The 12,349-nt window shown below is 40.1% G+C and overlaps 1 protein-coding gene across 3 annotated transcripts in view; it reads left to right on the top strand.

Annotated features, from left to right (window-relative positions):
* whrnb (whirlin b) overlaps positions 1 to 12,349 on the top strand; it is a 92,016-nt gene that overhangs the window by 74,196 nt on the left and 5,471 nt on the right. For all 3 annotated transcript variants that reach the window (XM_042421335.1, XM_042421334.1, XM_042421336.1), the window contains exons 6-10: positions 2,605 to 2,790; positions 3,749 to 3,940; positions 7,729 to 7,803; positions 8,815 to 9,514; positions 11,079 to 11,254. In XM_042421335.1, coding sequence (XP_042277269.1) covers positions 2,605 to 2,790; positions 3,749 to 3,940; positions 7,729 to 7,803; positions 8,815 to 9,514; positions 11,079 to 11,254 — 1,329 coding nt within the window. The remainder of the gene's footprint in view (positions 1 to 2,604; positions 2,791 to 3,748; positions 3,941 to 7,728; positions 7,804 to 8,814; positions 9,515 to 11,078; positions 11,255 to 12,349) is intronic.

Raw genomic sequence — 12,349 nt, 5'->3', positions numbered from 1 at the left:
CAATTTCCAAAATTTTCACATGGCTGAGTTTTATTTAACACTTGTTTAACTCTGTAACATGAAATTAAGGTTAATAATATAACTTAGATCACAAAATCTTCACTTTTACTCAAATTAGTTAAAGCAAAAATGAATACACCCAGCAACAAAAACTACATCTAGTATTTTGCATGACCGCTGTGATTTTTAAGGAGAGCACCAAGTCTTCTAGGCATGGAATGAACAAATTGGCGACATATTGCAACATCTATCTTTTTCCATTCTTCAAGAACAACCCCTTGGATGCTGGATGGAGAGTGATGCTCAACTTGTCTCTTCAGAATTCCCCATAGGTGTTCAACTGGGTTCAGATCAGGAGACATACTTGGCCATTCAATCACCTTCACTCTGTTCGTCTTCAAAAATGCAGCAGTAGCTTTAGATGTGTGTTTTGGATCATTGTCGTGTTGGAAAAGTGCACGACGACCAAGGGCACGGAGTGATGGTAGTATCTTCTCTTTCATTATAGAGCAGTACATCTGTGAGTTCATGATACCATTAATGAAATGCAGCAGCACTCATGCAGCCCCACATAAGGACTCTGCCACCACCATATTTCACTGTAGGCACCATGCATTTTTCTTTGAAATCCTCACCTTTGCAACGCCATATAGTTTTGAAGCCATTAGTTCCAAAAACAATGATCCTAGTCTCATCACTCCAGAGTATAGAGTCCCAGTAGTCTTCATCTATTTCAGCATGGGCCCTGGCAAATTCTAGGCGTGCTTTTTTGTGCTTGGGCTTTAGGAGAGGCTTCCTTCGTGGACGATACCCCTGCATGCCATTCCTCTGCAGTGTGCGCCGTATGGTGTCGCGTGAAACAGTCACTCCAGTTTGGCTTTCTACTTCTTTAGCTAACTGCAGTAAATTGTAGCATCTACAGTCTGCATTTAGGAGACAGGCACTGTTCTCTCTTGGTATTGAGAAATTTTGAACGGGCACTGCACTAATAAATCTAACCAGTCAAATATGGTTTGGGTCGAGTGTTGTTCTCCCACCGCTCATGGATCATGGTAGCTGGCAGAGTGACATCATGGATCAGAAATATGTGTTTTGATACCAGTTACCAAAAACTTTGTTTGCGAGATTTGATCAGATCCCTCCTCGCCCCCACATATCCCTTTTCACTCTGAAATACAGTACATCACAGAAAGCTAAAGATGCTCTCACTGCCTTTTCACTGTGATTTTAAAGGCAATCGCAAATGATGTAGTGTGTCCTTTAGATAGGTGGACTTGTTGCAACCAGTATTCTGTGCCTGTCCCTTTTTCTATTGATTAGTAGAGACACTGGGAAGCTATGAAACATCTGTTAGGCTAACTTGATACAGCTGATTAGATTGCTCACATAAAGGTCATCAAAGAAACATTACATTAAAAAAAAGACCAGAGATTGGAGAATTTTCACAGATTATTTTCTCCCTTATACATTAACTACAACTGCTATTTGATTTTTGTTGATCCGCAAAGAATTCCATTAAAGTTAAAGCAACACACTGCTTAGTGTTTTATATAATGAAAGAAAAGCCTTCGGATACACTGTCTCATCATTGTCCTCAGGAATCAGATTTCACTCGATCGATTTGACTTCATTCAATTTTGGCCCCAACTAGGGGCCCCTCACATCAGATACAATCATAGCTCAGAGTGAGCTTCTGTCAGAGACATGAGAGTGTTTATATCCTCTAACTCTGAGCTTTAAAGTGATCTCTTTCCTCCTTTATCATGTCAGTACGCTTAAAGTCAATCCTGTAAGTTGACGGAGGGACGCTCAAGGTCAAATTCAATTGGCAAACTCTTAGAAAGTATTGATTTCTCAATCCAACAAATTACAGTAAGAGCTTCTCTTGATCTCTGTTTTGTCTCCACGTCTTTCTGTTTCTGTCCTTTCTCCCTCTCAGGCTATATCTCTAAGCCTTTTATTCTTCAGTTATGGATATTATTTAACCTTAAGCACAGAGAATAGCTTTCTTGTTAATGGCCTTCTGCAGTCTCATTTATTATATGGTGTTTTACTTGAGCTTCACCATCACAGAGCCGTGCTAAGTCTCAGCGAATCATGTGGAGGCTTATATCCGCTATCTAATGAACAGTTTATTTGTTTCACAGCTGAAACTTTGTGGGAGGAGAAATCTCCCCCAGCAGCTCTTGCAGGCTGCTTTTTGTTCCATAGAAAGGTTTTCAGGATTGGCGTAAAGCCACGGGACCTTGCTAAAACTCTGTCAATCTACCAACAGTGAGAGGACCTGTTTCCAAGTTGAGCTGCTTATGAAGATAACGATGATAGAGTCCTAAAGGCAAACAAGTTCTGACTGACTCTCCCTGAGACTTTGAAGTGGTTCCTCTATTCCCTGAGCGTGATAAGCTCAGCCACTGCCATGTGTGTGCAGGATGGGAGAGGGGGAATGGGAGGTCTGCACACGTCACAAGACTTTCTGTCTGCATGCTACTCTGGGGTCATAGAGTTAGATAACTGATCTTATTCTATCTGTACGTGACCCTCATATTTTCTCCCTTCATTTTTCTCTTCATCTTTCCTCATGCGTTGACCTATCTTACCATCCAGCCGGCGGTTTACAGGGGTGCCGGCCCGCCTGGAGCCCAGGTGTCTCTGGAGCAGCAGGCCTACATGCTGCTGACAGAGCTAGAGAGACAGACCATGGCCTACTACCTCCAGGAGTACCAGGAGGGACACATAGGAGTGGAGCCTCTGGCCATGGCTCTGTTTGAGCTCTTCAACACACACGCAAAGGTACCAATCTGAGATCTAAAGGTTTTTTCAGGAACACAGGAGAAAATACTTGAATGTAACCGAATCTAGGAATATGTGCACACAGTTTTTTAACAGAAAATATGTGAATTTACAGAGAACTTCAGCGATCATGTAGTAGAAAACAGAGGTATGGACTGGAGTCACCTGGCAAATTCTAAAAAGGCTTGCAGCTTAACTTTAACAGCAAAGGCTTTGTCTGAACTTAAAGGTGAATTCCAGCGTGTTTCCAGGTGTTGCAGAGCACCACCGTATGTGTGAAAAAAGTTATATAAGGTCTTTTGTGTCTCCAGAGCGAGCTGTGTGAAAGTCGACTCAAATGATGTCACTTGAGTCAGCGTCAGTTAGGGCTGAAGACTACAAGTTTGAAAATGTTTGTACAAAATCTCATGGCAAGATATTTCAGTCTGGAGTGAAGCGGTGGACAGACGAGGCCACTAGCATGGCTAAAAATGAAGACATTTCAGTTCAGAGCAGAGCAATCTCAGAATCAAGGTGAATTAACTACAAAAAGTTAGAAAAGAAGTACAAATGCACTTAGAGGCCAGTGTGATTTCAAAAGATATGGCCATTTTGAACAATTTTTTCTTTGTGTTAACAGTGTTCATTTGGTTTCCTATTCAGTCTTAAAAACACGTATTTTATGAAAATTATATAGTGATAGGCTCCATTGTTTTGGGAATTTGAGTTTCATGACAGTATAAAAAAACATTTTCTATTTTAAAACTTTAAGACCAAAACACTGCCTTGCCCTGCACAATTTTTATGTTTGCTAATTACATTGTGAAGGCTTCTATTGTGTAGGAATGATTTGAAAGATGCTGCAATCACATAAAAATCCCACATATAGTATTTTTTTTTAAAAGAGCATCAGCTGACCGGAGCTATTCTTTGCTCTTTTTTTAATTGTAGAATTGTTTTGTCATCTCCTTGCCTTCAGCTGTCCATGCTGTCTGAGGTGAGGAGTCTGGTGGCCCCCCACGACCTTGAATTGTACGACGGACTGGTGTTGCACCGCGAAAGGGAGGCCCACCAGACCTGGCATGGAGGCCTGGGAGTTCTTCATCCACAGGGCCACTGCCTTCATGCAGCCCCTGTGATCCATGATACTGGACACACCACCCCTGCCAAGGTAGATCTATCATCTACTGTAACAGTGAAAATGTGGTAATATTGAGTGCAATAATCCCCCAATCTGACCCTATTTAAAGGTTCATATCAGCTAAATAAGGATAACAGAGCAGTGTGTTCATTTTCACAGGATAAGCCACAACAGGGCGAATGAATTTTTAACTTTGTCAAAGATATTTTTGCATATTTTGCATTAACAACCATCTTGCTGAGCATTATCATTCTTGTCACATGGCTGCTTACCAAATCATCTGACATGAAATATTGATTCACTGCAAGCTCAAAATAATTTACAATCTGTGCCAGCTGGCTGGAACAAAATGTTAATTTCATTAGCAATTAACAAAACAGACTACACCTTTTGATTGCGGATAGACGTGATTGGAAAAAACAAGAGAAAAAGCAATCTGTTATTCATTTGAAACAGACTTTATTAAAATACACAATCAGAACTGAGCACCAAACAAACTCAATGAAAAAAACCTCCCGAACAGGTCAGTGATAATACTCCGACGAGCAGTCAAATACAGAAAAGTGATAACATTTGAATATTGTAAATATGTACACAAATACAGACACATTGATGGCATGAGGAACACATCTAAATCAACAAATCTCACTTGTATTATATTTGTATATAATTTTCTATGTTGTTTATTTTCACCTGGTCGGTCCCTAATACTTCATTTGATATTAATATGTAATATGAAGCATTTATTACATCACTTCCTGCCTTTTGTGTATTTCTAGAGAAAAATCTGCATAAACATCTTGATGCTGCTGAAGCTTTAATCGCTTTGCTGATCAGAGCCTTTTCTGTGTCCCTGATGCCACTGAGTGTCTGATTTGTGCACATATATCACAACAAAGGCAATCCTGTGATACATACATTTATACCATTTATCTATGATATATCACATGATCTGCAGCTGAAGAGAAAATATGCTGTTAAAAATACATTTTCAATGGAAAACAGTCAGTTAACGTGCATGACAGTAATGTACAGGATATCAGTTTAGTGCAATATGAATTTTTTTCAACACAACACAGCTGTCGAACAAACTGAATGAAACTACTTTTCCCCAGAGAGTAGAGCAGAGTTCAAATTTCCGAGGAGACGTGAGAGCAACTCTTAAATTTAAAAATAATCTCTATAGCAATTTGCTATAGAAAATTATTGTGTAAAATCCATATATGATTAAACATTTAAGCACCAGTCAGGAGGTGGTGACTCTCTGGTCAGCCAAAACTGTAAACAGACTAGTGTAGGGAAATTAAATGTGAGTGCTTGTCTGTGTAAAAACATAGAAAATACTTGATGCCACAAGAGGAAATATTGTAACATATTGCCTCATCATTTTTTGTCCCACCCCTGCTACGTAATTTTCAGTAGTTGTGCATGTGATCAAAGCATACAGGACTGTACATAGGTATGATGGGAACCTATGAGTGTGTAGACATGAGAGTATGGTGATTCTGTTCTACTCATGTAATGGCCTTCCACACAGAGCACTGAACATGTGTTTGTTTGTATGTGTGTGTGAGTTAGAGTGTCACTGCACATATCATTTGTTCCCATCTCCCTCAGTCCCAGCTTGCTAGCATCAGTCTTTCTCACAGACCAGCCTGTCAACTATGTAGTATTGATGTTTCACTGTGGCCAACATCAATCCACAGAGGCCTCATTCTGCCAGGTTCCAGTCTTCCTCTGATCCACTTCCTCCAACAGTCTGGCCTAGAGGACCCAACAGAGCAACACAATGTTATAACACAGTTAGCTTTTAGCTTGAGCGAAGCGTGGATTATCTGCTGCACATTCTGGCCCTCTGCCCGACCAAACTCCTCACTCTGTGTGCCCACGGGAGCAGTGCATTTGTCTTGTTGTGGTTAGCTACAGACGGGTGACAAATTGAAGGAAAAAGCGGTACAGGCTTGAATGCTTGACCCCTCCAGTGAGGGCATCTGGTGGCTCTGTTATGCTGTGGGGGGTATTTTGCTGGCGTGGCTTGGGTTCACTTGTCCCCTTAGAGGGAAGGGTCACTGCTAGTCAATACAAAGTTGTTCTGAGTGATCAGCTTTATCCTATGATGAAACATTTCTATCCTGATGGGAGTGGTCTCTTCCAGGATGACAATGCCCCAATTCACAGGACACGAGGGGTCACTGAATGGTTTGATGAGTATGAAAATGACATGAATCATATACTATGGCCTTCACAGTCACAAAGATCACCACACCATATGTGTATGCACATGTGTAATTGCCCATGCTGACACTCTCATTACTGTGAGTGTCACCCCCCACCCTTTCCTTCCCCCAATGAAACTCTAATTGCATTTAATCGACAGGCACTTAGTTACTCAATGAGATTCATTGTAGCAACATCATGTTATGACACAGCATTGTCTCATTAAATATATATTTCTATGCAGGTTGGCTGCAAGATAGTCATTTAGAATAGCCAATAGCTGTAATTAACATAGCTAAAAATGTGGTAGCATGCCAAGCCAGTGGGGGAGGGGTATTTGGAGATGTGCATAGAGAGATAGAGCTATTTATACTGAAGCTTAAAACTGTAGTATGTCAAGGACAGCAGAATGAAAAGAAGGCCAAAGAAACCTGCTGGATACAAATTTATATGGATGTTCAGGGTGCAAATATTACAATAAAAATCAGCCAATCAAGCTTCCATTTATGTGTGCATGATAAATAATAAGAATAAGAATAAGAATTCTGTCTGATTCTTTGCACTCTGTATCATCATCCACTGTAGTGTGAATTGTCTCTTCCTTCTCTCAGTCCAAGCTCACTCTGCAACACTAAAGATCTCTGAGCAGAGAAGGTGATTTTTCTTTGGCTGTAGTAGCTCATTAAGAAAAACAATAAAGCCAGATATGAGCTAAATATATCATAATAAATTGTAAGAAATAAACATATATTAAATTGGATTAAAATGTTTATCAATATCAGCAGGGTTGCAGTATTGTTTGATTATTAAATGTGTGATGTGACAGTAATGGGGGCTCATATTGTGTATTGTGTTATGGCTAGATAGATAGATAGATGGAAAAAAGTGGACTTTGGACTTTGCTGCAGGAGACCACTGTTTGCATCCTGTTTCCAACTGCGACAGTTTTTTAAAAACCATAACTACAATTGACACGGTGTTTACTGTTGCCATGACAATGATGGTTGCATAACTTTAAGGAAGTAACTTTAACCCACACCATGTTTCAAGTGATCATTTTAACCCGAACCATGATCTTTCCTTAACCCTAACCAAGTGGTTTTTGTGCCTAAACCTAAGCAGACCTTAACCACAGCGTTGTCTCTGTAAAACATCATTATTTTTCACAATTACTGCCAATAGAGGCGGTATATATGAAAACGCTCCTATGGGTCATTCTGGAAACACTATCCTATCCTATGAGTTGTTCTGGAGTGTAGGTTCATTATGAGGATTTGTTGATTAAATTATAATGAAATGAAGGTACTCCTTATGCTCCCCTTAAAGGACTTCTGTGGCTTCCTGAACTCCTATTTGAAACTACGGCTCCGCAGCTATGAATAAAGCCTTGGGTCTCAAATAATAAAAAGACAAAAAAAAACCCAATAAACAAACAGTTTCTCACTTTGTTCTAACTGTCTCAACTTTCTGAAGTCATTATGTTGTCCTATGGGGCAAATCCCATCCATTTGGCATCTGCATTAAGTAGGCTATAGTAAACCATCAAGTTTTTATCAGTTTTAGCCCTGTAGTACTACAATACTTCATACTGTTTCTTTCAGGCTGACGGCTCTGTTGGTAGCTGGGCAGAAAAAGACCAGGAGGAGATCACTAATGCCTTACAAAACATCGCACTGGTATGTGTCATTCTTTGTTTTATATGGCATGATTTGCACCAACCGGAGACACACAGTATATAAAATGCATATGCAGAGATCACTTTAATGCTTGAGGATAGATCTCCCTGTTTGTCCATTTTTAGCAATATCTCAGGCATCAGGATACAATACAAATCACCACAGTGTTACACACAGGACAGATCACATAACAAGACTAAAGACTGAAAGGCTCGCTGGGAGTTCTATTGAAGCTACAATCTTCATCACATTCTGCAACATGTAAGTGTGGAGTTAGATGAAAAAAACATGCTGGGGCTAAAATCTGAAGCTTGCCCTGAGGATGACACAAGAAGAAAGATCATGAAGTCATTAAAATCAAGACTTAATTCCCTCGGGAGCATGTCGCTGCTCAGTACATTTCATGGCAATTTAAGCATAAATTTATTAGATCTCATTTGCAATTGTAAATTTCTTGGCTTGAGGGAGGCCCTGGATGAAAGTTCATGGGAAAATCAAAAGTTCATCCTCTGAAGAGCATGAATAACAACATCAAATTTCTTAGAAATCTGGCAGGCAGTTTTTGAAGATTTGACCTTGAGGTCAACAAGATGTCAAAGGTCTCCGAATCATCAGGAGTCAAAATATATAAATATATATATATATATATATATATATATATATATATATATATATATATATATATATATATAGCTGTCTGGGCCAGTAGGTGTCATAATCACTGGCTCTGGACGAGAGTATGAAACTGGTGGAGGAACCAAACCATCTCTTTTAATAATTTGGGGGAACCCTTCCTTTAAAGTTATAATCCTTAAGATTGTCATCATGTAATGTTTTGTATGATTTCTGGTACTAATTATTCCTTTACACAATAGGAATACAGAAAATGATGCATACACATACTAGATGTCTTGTGAAACAAGAGCTGGTGCCAGACATTTCAATTCACTTACTTTATGGCTCAGAGAATAGAAGTGGATTCATGTGGGATTATCTTCTTGTTACTGACAGGATGAAATGCAGGCTGCAGGTGAATCTCCTCCACCCTTCAGGTCTACTCCTCTCCAGGCACAGAGCAGGCCGTCCAGGGAGAAGGAGCTGAATCGGAAGCCTTCAGCCCGACTGGTGCAGCCCAGCTCCAGCCTGCTCTTCACTGGTCCCACCCGGCTGCTTCAGGACTGCCTCCACAAGTCACTCAAATCCCTCCCCGCAATCCACCAGCCATCCCAGGCCTCAGCCCACCACACCTGCACTGGCCACCATACTTCCCTCAACTCACTCCATCATACCTGCCACAGTTCCCTCCAGCTCTCCGACTCTGATCCCCACAGCCACCCCCACGTTGCTCATCACCTCCACCACCACAGCCGGCCCAGTTCAGGTCACCACACCTGCCCAGGCTTCTCGCACCACCGGGACTCCTCCGGCTCCGCTAAGCCAGAGGCGTCTGTCAAACTCTCTTCTAGATCATCATCTTATGAGAAATCCTCCATCTTGTCGAAATCCGCATCCTCTTCAATTGCTGCCTCACCCATGCCCTCTCCTCATCCATCACCTCATCCATCACCATGTCCCTCCCCGTGCCCTTCTCTCATCACACCTGCTGCTCCACCCTGCAGTCCTGACCGGCCTTGCTCACCTGCCCTCATCCAGAGAGTCATCATTACAGACATGAACCGGCTGTCTGCAGACACCAGACCACAGCAAAGAGGTACACAGCTCTCTGTATGAGTGTGTGGTGTCCCTCGCAAAAATACATTTCACATATTCCTCAACATATAACATCAAATTATAATGTATGACAAGATTAGAATTTGTTACAGAACAATGTGACTGTATCATGCAAAATCTCTCTGGTGGTAGAAAATAAATTTGCCTTCTGGCAGCTTTGACTTGCTGCTGGTATGTTTGGCTGAGTAAAAACATTGAGGCGGGGGGGAATTACCTTCCTCTGCCTCTTGAGTGTTGAGTCTATTGCTCACATGGTAAATTTAGCATCATTCCTACTGCAGTTCTCTTTTTTCACAGAAACACAATTTTCATTGACTGATTGATTCCTATAAGTTCTTTTGTCTGATGTCGATGTTAATTAAGCTCAACACTTCCTGCAGATGTTTCACATTAAAAGCTACCATTATTTTATTTAAAGCCCCCACAGTTCCCTACAGTTAGATGTTTTAGCTTCACAGTGCACAGTGATGTGTGTGCAGAGTTTGAGACTGGAGGCTTTTTTCACATTAATCTCCTGAAAATGGAAAAATTTCTCTGTGCTCATTGAAAATCTGATTTTAAGGGGCCTGTAAGCGTGAGTTATGATATCACAACTAGTTTGGAAGCATGATGTGGAAACTTGAAAGCTCCACTGCTTCAAGTTTCTGTAAGGTCCACTGAGAGCGGACCCTACAGTGAGGTCGGAGCAGTTAAACTTCTGAGATGAATTATATTTGCATATTCATAGATTTTTAATGACAGAGAGCATAGATGTCATTTTAAGGATTTTAAAGTGTTATATCTACTTTTTTTGTGGAAAAGCCATATCAGACACACATTATTGTGCAGAGTGTTTTTATATGTTTTGATATATGTCTGGAGGGGATCTTTAACAGATTTTCTTTCACATCAGTGTCCTGTCAAGATAGCAGCTTCTGATACTGGATAAGGATCCCTAAATAGATAAGATTGGAATGACAAATAACTGCAACTGATAATCCATAAAAAGGGAATGTAAAAATAGATACAGAATATTAGAAAAGTCTTCAAAGTAAATCCAGAAAGTGGAAAAAAAACAGAGAACAGTGATAATCTCAACAGATACAAATATTCCAGTCAAAGACACAGTTTAGAAACACAAAGTGAGACCAAATGGTTGAAAAAGATACTTTGATTTTTCCAGTCAAAAAGAGCAGCATACATGAAGACTCGGGAGGCTTATTTGGAACGAAAAAAAAAGCATAAATACAGCTTTGATACAGAACATTCATATACTTTTAGTCATTCTTTGTTTTTAGTTAAAGAACCTCTGACTTCATTTGTCCACCCACTTCTGAAACCAAACTTACACTCATGACTATACTGTGAATTTATCAGGTTAACAGTTTGATACAAACAAGCAGCAAACAGGAGCAGAGACAGAAACAGGGAGCCTTCTTAATAACATATGATAAGATATACTTATAATAATGAGAGGAGGAATTAGGAATGTGGGTCTGTTTAAACAGTACAGTATGTATCACCTGTTTGTGTACTAACTACAGTATATATGTCGTCCCGTGCAGGGGCCACGCTGTCCCAGCTGTCAGACAGTGGCCAGACTCTGAGTGAGGACAGCGGGGTGGATATAGCCGAGGTGGGAGGCCTCAGTAAAGACGGCAGCCCTCGACCCAACAAGAACCAGCAGGGCCATCCAGAGCAGCAAGGGGCCCACGCACCTCCTCCAGGGGCCACCAGACAGGTGAGGGCTGCACATAAACACTCCCTTTAACAAGTCATTTGATTCACAGTGTAGCTCAAAGTTCTCCCTGTGACTTACTGTGTCAACCCAATAAGTTTATTTGATTATAATTTCAGGTCTCTGGATCACTATTTATTCTTATTATTATTTCCATTTCCTTTATAAAATGAATTCAGCAAACATAACTTGCACCACAGCTTGTTCTAGACAAACAGAAGCACAGCTGATACAACAATGTAATTAATAATACAGAGCCAGATTATGTGTCTCAAACGATTTAGCGCATCACTGTGTCACTGGCAGCGGTCCAATCAAAGCAACAGATGAAGAAACAGGATTAAGATGAAGTACACTCTGTCTCAGCTCATTTACATACAAGAAGACTAATAATTGAAGATGTGATTTTAACAATGATATAAACTTGTAATTAGAGCTGCACTTGATGTATAAGAATAAACCCAAGTTGTGTGATATTTAAAGATCTGAATTAACTTGTTAACCCCCGAGTACTGTATTAAAACCTTCATTTTCTTACATGTGGGAAAAGAAAATGAAATGTAATAGTGTCATTTTTTTTAAAATGCTGCTGATTTAATTTGCTTTCAATGGAAATCAGTTTGGTCGGGTCAGTTTGCATAGTCATGATCCAATTAGAGCATGCAAGGGCAATACAATGAGAAATAAAGAGGAATAATTTGTACAAACTCAAAAAAAATTAAAGCCCATCGTAAAAGAGATGCACAGCACAGATGTTTAAGCATCAAGGCTTGAATATTCAGGACACATTTAATGCAGAAACACATTGTACAGAATCAATTCAAAGCAAGTAAGAAGCCACAACATTGTTTTTTTTTGAGTGAGCGCAATCATTTCTCTGTTTCTCTTTACATGTTTCAAATTTGAGGAAAAATATCATCATAGTGATAATACTGTGATGGCAAATAGTTTTTTTTCCATTTGCATAATGCGGAGCTAGAAACAAAAGCCCAGTTTTGAGAAGAGATGACTCAAACACCAAAACTGTGCTCCATTTGAAAAACCACAAAATTGTGCTCTAAAAGATCTAAAAGAGTCTTCATACGATCAGCAAAATCA

The sequence above is a fragment of the Thunnus maccoyii genome, chromosome 9 (assembly GCF_910596095.1).
Source record: "Thunnus maccoyii chromosome 9, fThuMac1.1, whole genome shotgun sequence".
In the NCBI taxonomy this organism is placed as follows: Eukaryota; Metazoa; Chordata; class Actinopteri; order Scombriformes; family Scombridae; genus Thunnus; species Thunnus maccoyii.
Note: the sequence above shows the minus strand (reverse complement) of the source record. Positions and strands in the feature narration are given on the sequence as shown.